Source organism: Candoia aspera, chromosome 1 (assembly GCF_035149785.1).
Source record: "Candoia aspera isolate rCanAsp1 chromosome 1, rCanAsp1.hap2, whole genome shotgun sequence".
Lineage (NCBI taxonomy): Eukaryota > Metazoa > Chordata > Lepidosauria > Squamata > Boidae > Candoia > Candoia aspera.
Genome location: NC_086153.1, coordinates 39,844,170 through 39,865,830, shown reverse-complemented (window position 1 = coordinate 39,865,830; position 21,661 = coordinate 39,844,170). Strand labels below are relative to the sequence as shown.

Genomic DNA, 21,661 nt, shown 5'->3' with positions numbered 1-21,661 from the left:
AAATCTATACACTGATCTATTCTAGGATATATACAGAGATGCAACTATTCCTGTATTAAATAATGTATTTCTACTAACAATTAAGGAACAGAAATACATTATTATGATATGTTCAATGTATTTTATAGATTATGTCATATTACAGTTTAATATAAATGTAGACATCATTAGGAAAAAGCAATGATTAAATGTTATTAAAGATCAGAGCACCTGTCATTCCAGGATTCACAAACATTTTTTAAAATTAGAAATAGATAAATGAATCTTTATATAAGATGCCTATGAATTAAGCAATGACTTGTTAAATTAAGGCAAGTATGAACACACTGTCTCATGCCATATTAATAAATATTAATATTCTTACAGAAGCCAGGAGCATGCCCCACAATACAACATAGATTTAAGATTATTTTTAGCATGAACATTCTTCATTTCAAAATCACGTTCGTGATATTTCAAGAGAATAGAGGAAATCCATGCAAAGTAGATAGAAAAATTTATTATCTTCATAAAAGTTACTAAATGTTTCCATTTTACCTGACTACTGTAAAACAATGGAGGGCTAGAGCCCAAGCACAGAAGGATTTGTTTATGATATGGTAGGAATGGCTGCTGTATGCTTTACTCGATTTTGGCAAGTTCTTTTGCATATCCAAGACTCTAGCATCCAATATGGATAACGGCACAGAAGATCATCAGACAAGATGAAAAAAACTTCCAAAATGAATAAAACAGTCCATCTCACACTCGAAACAACTGTTTTAAACTTGAAACAAGCTATTTCAAGTTCAGAATGCTCCAAATATGAAACTTTTTGCTCACTATTACATTGAAGAAACTAAACATCCAATTCCTTGCCTTTATTTTCTTCTTATAGTCAGAATATTCAGTGGTATACAAACAAAATAATTACATTGGCTACCTTCAGACCACTGGATGTTTCATATCTTTGTTCGCCTTTCAGATATACATCTGTTTAAGAAAAAACTTAATACAGACTAAGGTAAGATCATATATTATGTTTCTTTAGAAATTAGAAATTCATAGCCCTACAAATTAAGCAAAAAGTAGTCAGAAACAATACTGTAGAACATAATGTATGGCAGAATGCTTAGTTAAATATCAGAAATACCTTATTATACAACCTATTATACTGAAGATAGAATGATATTTATGTACTGTAATCAGGCACTGAGTTTTCCTAATTTTAAACAAATTAATTTTTTATCCAACAGAAGTTTACCATAGAATAGGGATTATTTAGTAAGATTACCATCTCAGCAAAAAATAGGCCAGAGTTCCTAATTTATCTTGGTTTATTGTGAGCAAGAACCTTATAGTCTTCTCTCTCTCATGGTGCAAATTGAAAAAAATAAGCCAAGAACTATGTGAATTCTGATTTCTTGTTATTTCCAAACATGGGCAGTGAGATTTACTTCTGAGTATCATTAGGGTCAGGGTATAAGTTATAAAAGACTTGCAAAAACTGTTAATAACAAAATTTCATTTTTTGCTTGCTCATGCTTTACACCTGATTAATTCAGAAATTAATTAGTGAAGGGATTCAGACACTATGCCACTGTATCAAACAAATGTATTCCATATTTCCAGAAGTACTCAGGTCATTTACTATATTATATATGTGTTTATAGAATAAAAGGTTGTAAGGGGCATCTGAAAGTCATTTAGACCAGTGTATTCAAACAGCAGTACAAGGCTCTCTTTCTCAAATTGGGAAAGAGAAAGGAGATCAGAGAGCAGAGGTATACATAGGATGGGACAAGGAGGACAAGTGTACTTGTGATTCATCATGCAAATGATGTGAATCATGTGCTTTGTATCATTTTCAGCCTGATGCAACTGATGTAAATTACATAATTTATGTTATTTTTGTAATATATGTAATCTTATGAGTTGTACTATACACCAATAGCATACCAAAGAATGACAGACCTTCTGGTATCTAGTTAAGCATGCTAGGTGAAGGGAATTGATCATTTCAACAAAGCATTTTTTGGAGTCTAGGAGTATAGTAACTTATGAAAGTTTTGGGCTTAATAAATAAAATAAAATAGAATAAAATGTTTTGTGCTAGTTCTTATTATTTGGATGTATTTGAGGGGCTTAGGAGAAGATTGCTATCAAAGTGACAAACCACGGCTTCAGCTCTCACTCATTATTTTACTATTATAGCAAACAATTTTTGTGTCTTTAAACCTTAGTGTAATGAAAAAAATGTAGTAACAAAATAGCAGTAAACAAATACACATATATTACACCTGGCAAAACAATGGTCCTTTTGTTTTTGTCTTGGTCTGACTGAGTTATTGGTGGAATTTAAGATACGCAAAGTTGAGAACCACTGATCTAGACTACTGGCAACTACTGATCAGTTGATGGCAATGAGCTTGCAACATTTATCTGAAGGAAAGCATGGATGAGAGATCCCTCTCTAATCAGCTGTAAGAACTTGGACAATGATACAGACATTCAAACATACCTAGCATTTCATGACCTTAATCCATTTAAAAAGCAGCTAACACTAATATATCAAGACAGTTCCAAGAATTTGCCTTAATATCTCCTGAAATGTACTTATTGTACAAGGCAGAAGAGGACCACCACTGGGTTTATCTGTGACAAATTTGAACTTGTCATAGCATGATATTTGTCATGGGGTTATATGGATATCATTGAATGCTGCCACATTCTTCTGCTATAGCCCACCTCTTTAATAAGCTGTTTCATTGCCCATTGGCTCTGTACTCACTTGGCAACAGGCAGGCAGGAAATACACAGCTGTGATTGCCCACAGGTAGAATGTAATGCAATGAAATGCCTAGTATGGATTGTTAAGAATCAAAGGTTTCATGACATACAAACCAAGTTTCTAGTCCTTGGATATAATTATGCTAAAAATAAAGATAATATTTTCCATATGTTCTTCTGTACTTGGGAAATCTGAATATTCCTCTCATGTGGTTTCCTTTTGGGGGATACAATTTTAAACCAACTGAGGTTTTTATTAAGGTGACTAATTTATCAAAATACAGAATATGGAAGTAGAAAATAAGGTATGTTTGGAAAATGTGACCAATATTTTTATTTTTAAAAAAGGAAGCCAAAAAAAGGAGGGGAGGGGATACCTGGTTATTATCTTAAAGGTATTGTATAACAAATTGTAGGGTAGCCACAACCCAGAGTAGTCTTTCATATTTATTTATAGACTGCCCTCTATCAAGCCTGACCTATGGTGATTTGTATTAACAGTACAAAAAAGCATTGATTAACATTAGATAAATATTTAAGGACATATCTAGAAATACAATTCCTTCACAGAGGATGAGCCTTCTTTCATTTATGTGTCAGGACTAGAATTTCTTATGAACATATTGGAACTGAATTTAATTTTTGAAAGTCCTTTAACTACAGAATGGGAGGCTAGTAAAGCATTTATGAGAGGGTTGTTCATCTCTCTCACATCAACTAGAAGGACAGTTCTGCAAAATCAGAAAGATATCTCGTTGAATTATCTGAAACAATTGGAAACAAATCATAAACTAAATTCAGCCTCAGATTTAGAGCAAAAAATTTAAAACAATACAGAATCAGCTTGATTTACTAGGAGTAAATGAAGCCTATAAAAAGTTGAATCTTACCAGAGAGTAATACTTTGAAAAAGGTAATAACCCAGACAAATTGTTGCCTTACAATTGCAGAAGAAACAGAATAAAAGAATGGTAACTTCTAATTGGGATGGAACCAAATATGTCTCTACAACAAAAGGCATTATTCAACATTTCATCAATTATTTTTCAAATTTACACAGCAAACAGCAATCTGACCCAGCAGAAACTGAAAAATGTTTGAATGGAATATTACCTGAAAAATTTACTGATCAACAAAAAAGGCTCTTAACCTATAACTCAAGACAAAACTAAAGAAGCAATTAAAAATTTAAAAATGAATAAAACTCCATGACCCTATGGTATTTCAGCAATATATTATAAGATTTTTCAATAAATTCTGATTAAATCTTTAAATCAAACAATGAACAAGATTCAGGCACATCATGGAAAGAGGCTTTAATTGCCTTGATTTATAAAGAAGGAAAGGATTTGGCTTGTCCTGAAAGATTTAGACCTGTTTCATTTCTGAATGTGTATTATAAACTTTTACAGCAATTCTTGCTAAGAGGATAAATGGCTTCTTTTTAACTGAGATAATATATCCTGACTTGAAGGGCTTTGTCCTGAAGAGGTATATGAGAGATAATATCAGTTACATTTTGAAGGCTATTGATAAGACAAAGCAGAAAGACCAAAGATAGGCTATCATTTTTCTTGATGCTGAAAAAGCCTTTGATAATCTGGAATGGTCTTTTTTGGTTGCAGTTCTTAAAAAAGTGGGCTGAAGCGCTAATTTATTTACATGGATACAGAGTATGTATAAAGAACAAAAAGCTAAAGTTATTGTGAATGTTCTTATTTCACAGTAATGTACTTTACTGAATAGATGTCTTCTCCCTCCTTATTTTTACTAGCATTAGAACCCTTGGAAATCCAAGTACATCAAGAAAACATAATCCCAGAAGTTAAATCAGCTGTGCAAGAACACAAAAACTGAAAGTATTTGCTGACCATATTATACTAACAATTGCTCAACCTAGGGTCTCTTTAATAACATTGATAGAACTTCTGCAACAATATTATTTGATGTCAAGACATCAAATCAATAAAGAGAAAACTCAGAGGTTGATATAGAATTTGACAGAAGATGAAAAGCAATCTGTGTATTAGCTAACTGGCTTTACTGCTGAAAAGGTCAAATATTTAGGAATCTTTCTGACAAAAAACAATAAGGATTTATTAAAAAACAATTATTTACCAACTTGAAACATATGACGACAGATATTTCTAGACAGAAAAAATTACATTTGTCTTGGGTAGGAAGAATTGCAGCAGTCAAAATGAATATTTTACCACAACTAAACTTTCTATTTCAAATTATTCCAGTTCCTTTTGAGAATTAGTTATTAAATGACTGGCACTGATAAATAATGAATTATATATAGTCTAACAAACAGCCAAGGATTAAATTCAACAACCTGTAAAATTTTTTTTAAAAGGTGTACTATTATGCCAGTTGCCTAACATGGATTTCAGAATGGATTATATTTCTTTACAGTTCCATCATCTTAATGGAAGGGGCAGACCTTCCATAGTGGCTGTGTGGATATATTTGGATTGATAAGCACAGAAAGAAACAATTTTAAAGAGACTACTGAAGGAACTTACTAAATGTTTGGGATAAATATAGGAAAGGAATAAGTCCAGACTTTTCCCCTCTTGCTTCCTTACTGAATGTCTTCCTTTATGATGAAGAAAGCACTAAGGAATTTGCTCAGTAGAGAGACAATAAACTATTTAGATTACAAAATGTTATTATTAACAGGACAAATTAAGATCTCTCAAATCTTTTGCTATGCATGGCTCTTCCATGCTCAGTTGGTTCCAATATTCTCAAATAAATAGCACAACAACACTAGCAAAATCTTACATCAAATATTAGGCATGCCTATGACCAGTTTATCTTGTCATCTATCACAAAAATATCCATGATTAGCCTTACTTCCATTTATATCACTGTCAAAATACATTTTTCCCTACTTTCCCCAATCCCTCCTTCTTCTATGTATGGTGAAAGATGTATTTGTGAACCCATAGCATACTAAAGACATCTAAATATTTTTCAGAGTTCTCTGATTATTTAAAAAGAACTGTGAATCTAAGCAAATCATAAGAACTATGGGACATGCATTCCAAACCAACCAGTGGGATACCTTAGCTGCTGAATAAATAAAATAAGTATTGGGAAAATGGCTATAAAAGTATACCTGAGGAAAAAAGAAACAAAAATACAAAGAAATACAATAGATTGACTAGTGAAGAAGTATAATAGTTAAACTTGTATTAGGAAGGTATGTCTAAGAATTTTTAAGATGCTGTTTCTGATGTGTAATAGATAATATTTTTCTACAATATTAAGCATTTATATGGCATTCTTAAAGTGTTCTGCATAGGTTATTTTCCTTAACTAACCAAAGAAGTGTTCTCAGGAACTGCAGCAGTTCTCGACATATGATGGCAATTGGGACTGGAATTTCTGTCACTAAGTGATGCGGTCATAAAGTGTGACCACATCGCTTCGTGATGGCAATCCCAACAGTCTCGGTTGCTGTTTTTAACTGAATTCCATGGTCATTAGGTGAGGCAACTTCCTGCTGGCTTCCCAACCAAAGTCAGTGGGGAAGCCAGCAGGAAGTTGCAAGTCCCAGGCTAGCAGGCAAGTAAGTGGCTGCTGCCAGGAGGGAAGGGAGCAAGGGGGTGCACAGGGGTGTGGGGGAGGGTCGGGGAGGGTGGGAGGAGGTACGCAACAGGCGCTGTGTGAATCAGGGAGGGTGCAAGGGGGTGCACGAGAGGTGCCATGCAGGTTGGGGAGGATGCAAGAGAATGCACGAGAGGCGCTGCGTGGGTTGGGGAGGGTCAGGGAGGGTGCATAAGAGGCTCTGCGCAGTTCAGGGAGTGTGCGGGAGGTTATGAGGGAGTGCACAAGAGGAATGGCACAGGTTGGGGACTACAGATTTAGTCTAATTTGATCCTCCCAGTCTACAGTACCTCATCCTATAGCAGAAGTGGACAATCTGTGCCTGAACTATAGCTTCCAGCATCCCTCTTAGAATTGGCCATATTGGCTTTAACTGCTGAAATTAAAGGTTCAGCAACATCTAGAGGGCCACAGGTTTCCCACCACCCTGCTGATGCTCAGGACTAATTTGCATCAAAAAAAATTCACGTGGACTCACTTCTAATGGAAGCTGCTGTAAAACATCATTGATGCTGGTGCCATAGCTCTAGTATCAATATCTTTAGATTCTGATATAAAAGATTAAAACAGATTTACCTTCTATATAATACACTAGATTGGGATGTGATGCCCAGATGTGATGACTAAACAAAATAGACATCACAAAAATGAAAACTATGGCAACATGAAGGAGATGCATTTCTTTTGCATATCTTACCTGTCTCTCAGGACCAATGGGCTCAGATTCTCGTCTCCGCTGTCGGATAGCTGGTGCTGAATATAAGGGGGACTGTGATGGGCTTCCTGGTTGCTGTTCATGTTTACTCTCAGACACTGTCTGGCACTGCACTTCATTTCTGTGGGAACTGTCCTCCTCAGCCACAGGCTGCATACCTCGGGTTCGCCCCTCATGTATTCTGGGCCTGACTGCTGCTTCGGCGCCCAATTGCCTCCTTTCATCCCCTTCCTCAATGGGCTTTAGTTCCTCAGGTTCCTCATCTGTTGTTCCAGATGTGCTTGGTTCGGCACCAGGATGGAAGTCCTTCAGTTCTGTCTCTTTATCAATTATAACCCACTCTTTGCTGTCAAAGTCCTCCTCCTCAGCCAGGGGCACTGATCGGAAAGCATTGCTGAGAGCTTCATGCTCCACAGAAGCAGATACGTCCATCCTGCCACTTGCCTGTCGGTCTACCTGACCAGTCTCAATAGACAGCATCTGTGCTGGCTGGGAAGAGCATACAAGCCGGGAAGGAGAGCAAGGCAAATCCACTCGGGATCTGAAAATAAAAGCAAAGAAGGCCAGGTCAAATTCATTTTAAAATTTAAGAATTTAGGATTATTCATAATAAGAACAGCTATTTCTTATCATCTAAGTTAGAGAACCTTCTGAGAATAGCTCCCCTGAGTTGGGATCTGCCCTCTTCCAAATCCACTAGAAATTCAAAAGATCCACCAAATATTAAAGCTGTATTTCTTCAAGTATAACTCACTAGCCATATGTTTCTCTGCTACAGAATATTTATTGTTGACTTTCTAAAAAGCTCTTAACCACGTGTATCTACTTGACCACTCCCCTCCCAGAGTATGCCCCTGCTCTCCTGTGCAAGAGGATTGCCACTAGGGAGTGGACCCTATCCATTCTAATGCCTCACATGAAATTATCCTCCAGGAAGACTTGCTTGGGAGCAATTTTTAACAACCATCATATCCTTTAGGCTATGTAACTCAAAGATATATCATATGCCTTCATTTCATGCTTTTAAATTTTATTTTTATTTTATTTTCCATTTGTTCATTTGTTTATCATCAAATTTATACGGCAGCCTATCTCACATACAAGTGACTCTGGGTTGCATAAAACAAGGCTAACCAATTAAATTATACAAAACAATTGTTGTTGTTAGCTTTAAAAGCTGTAAAAAACACAGAGCTAAAAAAGGACAAATACTAGGAGAAGAGCAGATGTTAATAACAATGGAGCCACCTCAGTATCTCACCAGTCCCCTGGGGGCCCCAGGCCTGATGGCACAACCATGTTTTGAGGGACTTCTGGAAACTCAATAGGGATGGAGCCAGCCTCACTTTGGGGTGGGGAGAGGATGTTCCATAAAGCAGGTACTATAGCAAAAAAGGCCTGCTGTCTAGGACCTGCCAAATATAGCTCCCTAGCCAACAGGACCTGTAATACGTCCTGTCTGCTGGATCAGGTAGGACAGGCAGATGTACTCAGGGCAAGATGGTCCCTCAAGATAACCCAGCCCCATGCCATGTAGGGCTTTACAGGTCAAAAACAGCACCTTGAATTGGACCTGGGAACAAACGTAACTGCCCATGCTGCTACATTTTGCACCAGCTGAAGCTTCTGGATACTCTTCAAGGGCAGCCCCATGTAGACCGCATTACAGTAGTCCAACCAGGAGGTGACTAGGTCCTGAGTGAGTAGGGCTCCTCAATCTAGGAACAGGCACAACTGGCACACAACACAAAGTTGTGCAAAGGCCCTCCTAGGCACAACTGCTACCTGCTCTTTGAGCAGAAGTCATGAGTCTAGGAGGACTCCCAAATTTGGGTGTCCTCCTAGACTCATGACTCCTGCTCAAAGAGCAGGTAGAAGTCTGTTTGGGGTCTATTTGGGGCAGTGCGATCCCATCCAGCAACAAAGATGGTACAGTCCTAGAACCAGCGGGCCCCAAAACCCAAAGCCACTCAGTCATGCCAGGGTTCAGCTGAGGCCTGTTGTTCTCCCTCCAGACCCCCACAGCCTCATAGCCCAAAAAGGGGAGGTTAGATACTGGACAAAAATCGTCCAGTATAGCGAGGTCCACTGATGGCTTCTTGAGGAGGGGGCGAACCAAAGCTTCTTGAGGAGGTAAAGGAACAACCCCCTCCTTCAAAGAAGAATTCACCACTAATAGAACCCACTCACATGACACCTCCCAGGCTGCTTTAACAAGCCAGGAGGGGCATGGATCTAAAGAGCAAGTAGCTGAGCTCACAGTCCTGAGGACCTTGTCCACTTCCCCAGGCCCAACAGGTTCAAACAGTTCCCAGATAACTGGGCAAGACTTCTCCCCAGGCATCTCCCCAGACCTACAACAAGGCCAGCATCCAACTGTGAGTGGATTCGAGTGACTTTGTCTGACAGATGCTGAACAAATTCTTCCGCACACCCCTGCAAGGGGTTCTCCAAGCCCTCTCTACACAAGAGGGCATGTGTCATCCGAAACAGAGCTGCCAGACGGCTATCCGCAGACGCAACAAGGGCAGAGAAGCCCTTATCACCACAAGGTAGGCCTTAGTAGTACTCTGACTCATGTTCAGTCGAGTTCATCCCCTGTAGAATGCCAGTGACACTCTGGACGTCTCTTCTCTCATTTCATCTACCTTAACTCCATGTCTCCCTTAACTCCACAGGTAGTGACAGGATCCACAAGAGGGGAGAGACTGCATAGGTGTAATCCGATCCAAAGCCTCAGCCACCCTCTTATTCCAAGTGGTGACCAAGGTTTCAGATGAACTGTACAGCAGACCAGTGGGAACAACCCCCAGCTCCCTCTGAAACCCATCCAGGTCCATCAGACGCTGGGGGTGGACCAAACTAATGGGTCCGGCCTCTCAGCAATGGATGGTGGCACAAGAGAATCCCATGGTAATTGGGGCATGATTTGACCATGGCAAGGGGGACACCAAAAGCTCCCCCCATTTCAGATCACATAGCTACTGTTCTGACAGGAACACCAGACCCAGTGTGTGACCACCGTCCTGTGTCGGGCTCTGGATGACCTGGGATAGGCCCATGGCTGTCATGGTGCCCATAAACTCCTGAACCGCCTGACCCCACTTCCAGAGAAAGCAGATTGAAGTCCCCCAAGACCATAAGTCTGGGGAATTCCACTGCCAACCCAGAGATGGAGTCAAGGAGCTCTGGCAGGGAGGTTGTTATGCATCAGAGAAGTTGGGACAACAGCGACAATCCGAACTGATCCCTAGAGCCCAACTTAATGAACACGGTTTCACATCTGGTAAACTCTGGTGCAGGCCCCTGAAAGCCATAAGCAATTCCTGGATTACAATCGCCACACCTCCACCCCTACCCTGAGGTTCTGGCTAATGTCACACCTGAAATCCAGCTGGACCTATCTCTGAAAGGGCCATTCCCCCTTCCAGACCCAGCCAAGTCTCAGTGATATGAACTAATTATGTGAAATAATACCCACTGAATAATACATACATACATTTCAATGGAGCCCATTTATCTGTCTAAATCAGAGACTTTTATATGAGCAAGTCTATTCATTGACTAGGTACATAATTTTAAAATCTGAGCATAACAATGTAAAGGAAATTCAGTAGAGATCTACATGTATTTCAAGTAATGAAACACACAATTAAATTTCTCTCCTTCTGCACTCCTTAGCACTGATAGGTCTGCGTAAAAAAAAAAGAATAATTTGCCAATACAGATTCAAAATAAACTGTAAGAATGTATAATTGCTCTTTTTAAGCACATTTAAATAATAGCACCTTGTTTGTTTGTTTGTTTTATTTCAAATCCACCCAACTCCCCAGTGACTCAGTGACACAGTAAGGGTGACTTATAATTAAAAAAGGAAACTGTATATACAGTTATATATACATCTATATACATCTGCACAGTGTATGAGCTAGACCCTCCCAAGTCCAGATGGGAGATTCCACAGAAGGTTGTGGAGAATGACAGGGCTAAGATCCTATGGGACTTCCAGATACAGACAGACTGGCAGGTACTGGCCAATCAACCGGACATCATGGTAATAGACAAGGACCAGAAGACAGTGGTGGAGATAGATATAGTGGTGCCAAGTGACAGCAACATCAGGAAGGAGTATGAGAAGCTGGAGAAGTACCAGGGCCTGAAGGAAGAACTAGAGAGGATGTGGAAAGTGAAGGCCAAAGTAGTCCCAATGGTGGTAGGGGCATTTGGGGCGGGGACCCCAAGCTGGAAGAGTGGCTCCAACAGATCCCAGGAACAACATCAGAGCTCTCTGTTCAGAAGAGTGCAGTGCTAGGAACAGCTAAGATACTGCACAGAACCCTCAAATACCCAGGCCTCTGGTAGAGGACCTGAGGTTGAGGAAGACACATACCACCCATATGGGTGAGAAAGGATTTATTATTATTACAGCCAATTGAAGATTATCATAAAAAAAACAAAAACCAGACAGACTCCACAACCATCCTGTCCCAAAGCCTGAGAGGACAACCAAGTTTTAACAGTTTACAGAAAGTCATTAAAGTATAGATCTCTGGTGGGATGCTATTTCAGCTTCTTCTGAGCTTTCTTTACTTTGACTCTAGTTATATGCCCAAAGCTTGAACAAGAATGCATAAAAGCCACTTGCTGGCCCTAGGCAAACCTTCGCTCATGCTGATCGACTTTTCCATCCCCAGTGGAGAGGCGTTCTGACTCAGGACTGTTCACACGACGATATCTCAGAGAGCGCCCTTGGGTTGTAGGAGAGTCTGGCACTGCTCGCACTGGGGAGATGGGACATACACCACTTTTCTGATCTTCTTCTGCTAAACACTGCGTCTGAGATAGAGAAAGAGAAACCACTGAGAATATGATAAATCCACAAAAATATACAATGTAATGAGCAGCCTATCATCTGTGCTAATTAAACATCTGATTTCACATCCATCATTCCTTGACAGATTATACCCAGGAGACTGCAGTAATGACAGTACAATTTTGGCGAAGAAGACATAATCAAATGGTATAATAGAATTAATGTTAAGCATCAAGAGAGAGCTTGCAGTTTATAATAAATCCTTCATATCTTTAGCCCAGTAAAGATATACAGAGCATATGCTGAGCACTTCATTTCAGTGCAAGACAGAGGCAGTTTACATTAAAAAATGCTTTATACGTCTAAAACCTAATTTAAAAGCTCTTTAACTTAGTATATGGTCTACTCACAAAGCCACTATTCTTAGGAAGAAAATGAAGAGGTTAGTGCACAAAAAGGTCAAAAGGCTTTACTTTGCTGATGCTGATCCTGAGTTTGTTGCGATTTACATCTGTTTCTTCCCAAACTTCTCCTTCATTGAAGGGAACATTTGGAGCCTGCCCTAAGTTATTCTCTGTTGGCCGGCCAGATAAAATTGGGGGTGCATTCTCTTGGTCACTCAGGTGTTCTCCTTGCAAAACATCCTCTGTGTTCTCACGAAGTAAATCTCCAGGAACTGGAGTGATATTAACCACACTGAAAGGGAAAAAATGTACAAACTTCAGATCAAAACACTAAAGCTTTAGAATTACTATTTCTCGCAGTTCCAAAGACCCCACCTGTGCACAGTCAATACTATGGATAATGCATACCAAGCCCACTGCAACAGAGCATCCAGCTCTAAATAAGTTATTTAGCCACCATCAGTATCTTCTCTTGAGACACCACTTGATTCAACAGATGGATGAAACTTTGTTACCCCTCTTGCATTTAACTGTTGGAAACAGTATATCCCTTATTGGCAGCCTGGAAATCTTCTCATAAGGATTCCATAATAACTACTTAGCATACTACAGAATTTCTTGTCCTTCAGTCAAAAAAATGTACTGTTTGTTATTCGTCATTATGATGGTTTATGGCAGGAGGGAATTCAGAAATATGGAATCTACTATAATCACTGTCATTATGATGTACTGAAGACAGTACTAGTTATGGAAGAAGGATGGAGCTCACTGAGTAGCCCTGCTAAAAGAAAATATAAGAATAATAAAGTATATTATTTTTCATTTTGATGGCAAAATACTGGGATGCCTCTTGCTTGCTTCAACTTAAATCTTGAGATGTGGCTTATATCTATAATACTTAGATTCTGCCTGAGGTTTATGATCCTTCAGGGGAGCTGCCTTAATAGGGAACAAGGAAACCAGAATACAAGGTCAACAATTTTCATAGAACTTTATGTCTTGTTATGCCTTGATATGTATTTTCTCATTAAATAACTGTGTTCTCCACTCCCACAACATATCCTTAAATTACATTGGCGGTTTATTACTTCCTAGCTGTCTTCAGGCCTAGCCTGCAGATTCACTCACATAGGAAATATTCACAAACTCAGAGACTCTCCCAAAATTTAAAAATTAGAGTGATCTGAAGCAGCACATTGATGATAACACAAATAGGGTTTGATCCTATGAGCAGAGTTCTGCTTTTTACTCCTGCTCAGGGCAAGAGGTCAGAAGGTAATATTCTCTTGTCCTCCCTTCAGCTCTCTCTACTCCAAAAGGATGAGCGACATGTTAGACCAACTGCATTTCTGCATTCCCCACCCATTGCCCATGAATCAAAACATACACTAGATACAAGTTCTTTAGATTTCTGAAAGGCTCCATCCATAAACAATAGGACATCTTTCAATTCAATCAACTCACAAGAAATCATGTATAGTCAACAGGTCAAACTCATACATAGCATTAATATTAGCATTATACCTGTATTCCACACTTCATTGTGGAAACATCTGTAGCAATAAACAATGACTTTATATTTGTATAAAGGAATTTGCCAGTGCACCAAAAGGCCTTGTAATGAGGTTCTGTGATATTGGTTACATGCTGTCTGCCACTCACCCAAACATGGCTGCAGTCTGCCGTGTGTTCTGCTGAGGTGGGGTGGATGTACTTGTAGATAATAAAATATCGGTACCAGCTTTCTCCCAGTCAAAGGCCTCATTCTCAGTAATTCCTCTTTCCTTCATGCTGTTTTCAAACACAGTCATGATCAGCTAGACAAAAACAGAATAGTAAGATTCAACTTTTTATCCACAATCAGAAAAAGGAGTATAGGAAGCCACTTTATATCAGATGGAGATTTACTTCATGAATTCACCACTTGAGGCCCCAGGGCCACATGTAACTTTAAACCATTGGTTGCACCCTCTAAGCTTTCCAAAAATTGTTCCCAAAGTCTAATTTTTGATTAAAATGGAATCAAAATGGAAAATCATTATATTCTTGACTGAAGAGTAAGCATATTAACTATATTTTGATTAAACATGAATGTGAATGAAACAGAATTTAGTTTATTTCATAACTGCATCATTATTTTTGGAGTATGCTCATAAAGCCAAGTAAAAGTAATGCACACCTGTCAAGTAGGTCAGCTCCAGCTCTCCAGCACAGGCAAAGTATTTCCCTGAACTTAGCTTTCTTAACTGGACATGTCTGGAATTCTTCTATAATATTCCCTTGCTGCAAAATTACTGCCCCTCCTTAAAAGGATTTCCCAATACATTTTTATTTTCCATCTGATATATTAAAACAGATAGCTAAAAAAGGGTTAACAGCATTATGGGACTGTCTACTGATTATAAATAACCCTGGTTAAGGCAATCAACCTCAGGATACAACTGAGAGGAAAGATCTGCTTGTAAGTAGTAGGAATAGTAGTAGTAGTAGTTATTGTTGTTGTTATATGTGGTGAAATACCACACCCCATGCCAAAGCATCAAAGTGGTTTACAATAAAAACAGCAGTAAAACACATAATACACTAATCATAAAGCAATAGTAATCCTCTGCCCATTTGCAGAGGAGTGGGGGGAACAAAAGAATCAGTGTAACCCAAAGTGGGATATTTCAGTCTTGAGGGAAGAGTAAGGGGGAGTCCAGCTCTTCTGATGCTACTTGATTTCTCAGTGGCTTTGATAGGGTTGTCCATTGTACTTTTCTAGATGGTCTTTGTGAGTTGGAGTGATTTTGCTCCTTTCTGCAGGGATTATCTCAGTAGTATTAGTTGATTATTCCTCTACACTCTGGTTATATATTCACTGGTATATGTGGGGTACTCTTGCCCTTGTTCTAGAAGTTGCAGCTGGTGCAGAATAATGGTCTGAGTCACAAATATGATGAACAGTGTTTGAAGGATCTTTGGATGCAGCATTGCAGATACCAACAAAAAGCAATAAACTCGGTCCCATTTAATATTTGAATATGTCAAGGGAAATCTGACTAGAGTGCTTACTTGCTGTACCTGGGCTTCACTCATTGATATGCCCAGGTATTCTTTGAACATGTGAATAACAATTCATTCCTTTCCTATCATAAAAGTTATTGCCCACAAGCAGTGCAACAGGAATTAAACTACTACTTGTATAGCCTCAATTTACAATTTTTAGCAACTGATCTATTTAGGGTAGGCATCTTGCCTTACCCTAATTAGTTGTCTGTAAGATATCATGTTAATTTTTATTGGCAAATTTGTTCTCATAGGTATTACTCTACAAAAACAGGCAAAAATGAGCAGAACCTACTGTTTCATGCTAATTAATGACCTGGAAAAAAGCAATATATTGATTTCATTTGGATCAATTTTGACATGTTGACATAAAAACTTTAAAAGGTAAATCAAGTATCTCCAAAATAATATTCCAAGGAGCAGATTTAAGAGGTCAGAAAATCTACTAATTATTTTTTTACCAATTTCATGTGGGAACTCAAAATTATTGTCTCCTAATCAAGCTAGTAATAAAAACAGGAGTTTTACCTGATAATCTGGTTTAGTGAAATAATCCAGATTTGCAATATGATCCAGAAAAAGGTGGAACTCAGAAGGCATATGTTTTAGCAGCATTCGATGTTCATATTTCTCCTTAATCATACCAACTTGCTCCTAGAGAGATCAAATGTATGTATGTATGCATTTATTTATTTATTTAGATTTATATCCTGCTGTAACACTGCTCATAAACAGGGTTTCAGTGGCTCACAAAAATAATGAATATAATACTAGGAATGTAAGATAAATACACTAAAAACTCAAAACAACAAAATACCTGGTGTTACACCCCAAAAACTCTCTGGAAAAGCCCTCCGAAAAATACCAGATTCCAGCATCATACAGAATACCACATATAATCAATATCATTAGCAAACAAAACAAGACAATAAATGGCTTGAAGTTAAGGTATTAACTTCTGTTAATTGTGGTGGTTATATATTATCTCCAGTATCAAAGACGAATTGTTTCTGAACACTGAAACACTGCCGGCAAACACAATCAAGAAAATGTTATTGCTCTAATGTACTGCTGTGGACATCCCATAGGCAGGGTTTTTTTTTTTATTGCTTTATTGTTCATCTTGGAAGGAAGATCTTGTATTGTCACCGACTACATTTTCTACCTTATCTTTAATCTTCCGCCATGGAAGCTGACCAACTGCAAACTCCACCAGCATGTAAAAAAGGGACCACAGGTCATCATGTCGACCCATTTCCTGAAATAAATCAAAAATTAGTTACAAAATATTGTAGCTGACGACAGTGTCTACAACAACTTCAAAATCAGGCAGAAAACTGTTGCTACCCAGGAGCCATTATAGATACATCAATTCGAAAAATGTGATAAATAAAATAAATATATATAATCAAACCTAATGTTTCATGTAACCAGAGCTAAAAATTGAAAGCAATAATTTTCATATATTCTGATTCCAATAGAGCTTTTCTGCATTGTCTTGTCTATTGAAAAATTCCTCCACCTCAGTATTGGAAATACTTTATGATGCATGCTGCACATCATGATGTGTTTGAATTACAAAGGTCAGAAGAGACCATGCCTATTGTTTTGCAATGCCAAAAGAGACATAAACTGACTATACTTGGAAGAAATCCAAAGTTGGAATTTATAGATTTAATAAAGACAAGCTCTATTTTTTTCCCATTAGGATTTCTGAACTGTAGCCCAGTGAGAGCCCCATTCTGCTGGGATTTGCTTGATTTTGTTATTATCCTAAAAAAGTATCCTAAAATACCCCCCTCCAATACTTGTATCACTGCACTGAAGGAGATCACCTTTTAACTTCCTTTGGACTGCAGGCTATCAGCAGGACTCCATGTTATTCTAGTTATATCTTGTTTAATTGCTAAGAACTGAATGAGCTTTGCACAGTGGGAGAGGCTGTTTGGAGCAAACCTATCACAAGATGACCCATACTTCAACAAGACCACCCCTCATACTAGCCAGAAAATCTCCAAAAACCCTCTGGCATCCATTGGAAACTGTTAGCCTCTGTGGGCAGACCATCCTAAAAGTTCTCCCACCTCTTCCAAAAACAGTAATTGCTCAAAGTTTAAATCTCAGCAGGAAAAGAACAGCTGTAAATCCCTCAGCTTCAAATCATCCTATTCCTGTTCAGTAGGAAAGATTAATAGTGTATTTTTTTTGTTTAGATTGCAGTGTCACAAACTTCATATTGTTCTCCACATTTGAAAAGCCAAGCCACTAGTAATACAATGTAATGCAGTGTGGCAAACTGCTGTGCTGGGAAAAATATTAATAAACACAGCTACAGGCATAAAAATTCTGATATTCAAGGTAAGGGAATCTAACGTTGCAGACCATCAGCACTCTGGACAGAGAATGTTTAGAATGCCTCAGTAATCTAACAGCCCATTAAGTGAGCTAAGCAGGACAGTATTTTGTTTCAATCTAGGATTCTTTTAAGTCTAGAGAATCTGAGAAAGTGGATAGGGGCTTCTGTAGTATGAATTCTGCTACCTATGGATTAGACCCATGTATATCCTGGCTCCTTCAGGCAGCTGAGCAGGGTGTGTGCAGCTGGATTCAGAAAGTGGTGAATGCCTCTTTGTAGGAGGATGCTCTGCCACTAACCTTGAAAGGGGTGGTGATCTGCCCTCTCTTGAAGAAACCCTCTCTCAATCTGGCTGTACTTGATAACTTTTGATGTTCTCCAGCTTTCTTGTTTAAAGAAGACTGTTCAGAAGGGGGGACGGAGGGGGCAGGGAGTCAGCTATCAAGAATCTTACAGGAAACAGGTTTTCTGGACCTCTTTCAGTCAAGGATCAAACCCAGTTTTGGGACAGAATTAGTATTGATCACTTTAGTTGATGTTGTTCATTGGGACCTAGTTGGGAAGAATGTACTTCTCCTGGTCTTATTGGACGTCTTGGTAGTATTTGATACCATCAGCCATGGTACCCTTCTGAACCTCTTGCTAAGGTTAGGAGTAGGGGACAATGTTTTGCAATTGTTCCTGTGATGGTATGTGGGAATGGTATGTGGGAATGACCTTGGGAGACAGGAGGAAGACCTGCAGCCAGGGCAACAGTCTGATAAGAGGCAGCTCAGTCTGCAGGTGGGGGAAAAACATGGGAAACATTTCAGAAAGGACCTCCCTAGTTTTCCAGAGACTAAAAAGAGAGGTGCTGATGCTCCTGGTTGTGCTTCTTGTCTGGACTATCTCAAAGGGCTAACAGTTCCATCCCTATCTGAGCAAGTAGTTCCAGCTGGTGGAAAATGGTGTAAAAATGATCCATCCCTAAGCTGCTCCAGTGTCAGGCGTCAAAGAGTTCAGGTCTCCCTCCCATATTACTTAACATCTATATGAAACCACTAGGTGAAGTCATCTGTTGGTTTGGGGTAGGTGTTACCAACATGCTGATGACACCCACTTATAGATTGTCTTCCCAGATTGTGCTGGAGATGCTGTGGATGTCTTGAAAGAGTGACTGGAAGCTATTCAAGACTGGAAACATGTTCAGATTAAATCCTAGCAAAACAGATTTACTGCACATCTGTAACATCAGAGTTGTCTAGCAGCATCAGCTGTAGTAGTTGCTTTCAGTGGGGCCACGTACTCCCTCAAAGAGTTGGTCTGTGATTTGGGGCCCTACTAGATTTATCTGTCCTGCTTGAACAGATGGTAACCACAATCAGAAGCCTTTGCCCAGATACAACCTGTTACGGTCCCACCTGCTGCCCTTGCAACAGTGATTCATGCCCAAATCATTACAAAACTGGCACTACCATAAGGTACCCTACATGGGGCTGCATTTGAAGATGACTCAGAACCAGCCTTGAAGATGACTCAGAAGCAGCAAATTATGCCCATCTTCAGGTCACTGCACTGGATACCAGTAGGCTTCTGAGACCAATTCAAAGTGATGGTTATTACTTGTAAAACCCTATACAGCACAGCACCAGAGAATATCAGGGACCACCTTAGAAAATATGATTCCACCTATCTATTCCAAATATCTAGGGCAAGCTTACTAAAGTCCCACACCCACATGAGTAAAGGATCTGGAATCAGGCTTTCTTGCTAGCAGTCCCCACATTGAGAAACACACTGTTCCCACAGATGCAATTACTCATACCGCCATCTTGTTCATGAAGGCCCTTTAAGCAATTTCTTCCAATAGGGTTTTGGACTCTAGGACAATTGGTGGACAACTGATTATTTGTGGTAGCAGTTTTTTTTATGGTGCAGATATTCTGTTTATGGTTTGCTGTTCTATGTACGGTACCACACAGTCAGTTTGATTGGGGTAGTACAAAAATATTGTAAAATAATAAATCAACAAATAAAATGTTTATGTACATTATAATACAACATACACACCCTGTTGAACTCTACCTTGATTCACACCTAGTTCCAATATGTATTCTGTATGACACTTCTACACCACACTGAACAACAAAAGGGACACTTCTCCTTTAACCTCTCCCACTTAACCCCCTCCATACACATAGAGACAAAACTTACTCTATTTTTATGTGCATTCACTGAAGCATACCGGACTGTTCCCCGGAACCCAGCAACATTACGAGGCTAATGGAAAGAAGAAGAATTAAACTTAATTTTTTAACATGGAAGTAAGCAAAACTTTTCATCTTTTCTTTGTCACTTAGGTCACAAACTATTTTAATGACAAATATTAATATGAACTGATGGTCAAGTTAGACATTTTGGTTATGGATTAAAAGTTGATCTTTGAACAAATCTTTTAGAGACAGTAATGCTTCCCACTGGAAAACACCATTGTAAGACAAAATCTAATTACCAATTAATTTTTTTAAAATCTGCAAAGATAAGTTCTCCACAGAAAATACTGTAGCCTTCAGTGGACAAAGCATAGCAGCAAAGCATTTTTTCCAGAACAAAACAGAAAACCACTGGCTTCAGGAACTTAATAAGTAAAAGGTCAAAAACAGATTCAGTTGACTATAAGGGGATAACAGCCTCATCCTTCTTACCAAAGTGGTTCAGTTGCTAACTCAGTTCCTTTCTGTTGCTCCATCTTAATTCACATTGACAGACTCCCCTTGATTCCAGAAAGCAAAAAGTTCAAGTATACCCCAAGATATTTTAAAGTACACTTGAAAATGTCACATGAGAAAACTATCAGAAACAAATTTGTATTTGTAAATTTATATATTACGATTATATGTGTGTGTGTGTGTACATTTCTTAAAGAATGTCCATATACATTATTTAAGAAACCAGGATTGACTGCTGTTCATAGCTGAGTATAATTTCAGTGTCAATTTTGGTTCTTTTTATTGTGCAGCAAAAACTATCTATGAAAAAACAAAGAAAGAGCAGCAATTGGGTCCCAACTGTACTAATGTTTTTGTTTCTTCCACAATGTATAGACCAGCATTCATCTATCAGCAGAAATGGGTACCACTGGTGAAATAAATTGCCCTTTGCTTCCTGCAACTCCTCAAACATGCTCCAAGGAATTGGAAGACCAAATATGGGAAGTGATACAGTACAGAGAGAAAGGACAGGTGTTCTGTTGTGTGGATGAAAGTCTATTTGTATAACTTTGGACAGAATCCTCTATCTTCAATTATTTAATAATTGAAACCTGATTTTCAGAATTTACGTGATGCAGTGATACTAAAAGAGCCATTGCTTACCTAACTCCTAACCATGAGTTCAGTCACATAAACTGAATCACCATTGTTACATACTCTACTTTCTGAAACAAGGTATTACAAAAATAGAAGGATAGAAGTTCTTCAGTGTATTTTGGAAAAAATATTTTTAAAAGTTGCAATAAAGCTTTCCTGAACAAATAAATGTCAAACCTTACTGGCTTAAAGAAATGTTTTTGATCTCCTGAGAACTGAGAGGCATATGCTAAAACAAAACTTCAGTTAAATTGTCACTTTCTGTTACGGTTAGGATTCCATCACTAGAATGGCTGCAATTTCAGGTACTTATTTCATGTTTCTGAAGGAAATATATTTTCATGTATATAAACAGGTTTTGGCATATTCAGCTTTTGCACAATAAGTAAAAATTTAAAATAGAGGTTGTTCCTAAAGTCCAAAGGATCTTCATTCAACACCACATAGTTCACTGCAGTCCTACAAAGGCCCAACAGTCATAAATGCAGAATCCAGAAGGCTCCTGGCCTATGCATCAAAAATTGAGAGCAAGGATTATTTCATGAAAACAAAATAAAGGGAAAAAAACTCAGAATTCTATTCATTATTAAA

At 38.6% G+C, this 21,661-nt stretch overlaps 1 protein-coding gene across 1 annotated transcript in view; it reads right to left on the bottom strand.

Moving 5' to 3' along the window:
• The window catches only part of TTBK1 (tau tubulin kinase 1), a 111,390-nt gene that overhangs the window by 31,499 nt on the left and 58,230 nt on the right, over positions 1–21,661 (bottom strand). The window contains exons 7-13 of the mRNA XM_063302627.1: positions 19,917–19,982; positions 16,533–16,625; positions 15,896–16,021; positions 13,982–14,136; positions 12,389–12,611; positions 11,763–11,938; positions 7,085–7,643 (exon numbers count right to left, since the gene is read on the bottom strand). Of these exons, the coding sequence (XP_063158697.1) occupies positions 7,085–7,643; positions 11,763–11,938; positions 12,389–12,611; positions 13,982–14,136; positions 15,896–16,021; positions 16,533–16,625; positions 19,917–19,982 (1,398 nt within the window). The remainder of the gene's footprint in view (positions 1–7,084; positions 7,644–11,762; positions 11,939–12,388; positions 12,612–13,981; positions 14,137–15,895; positions 16,022–16,532; positions 16,626–19,916; positions 19,983–21,661) is intronic.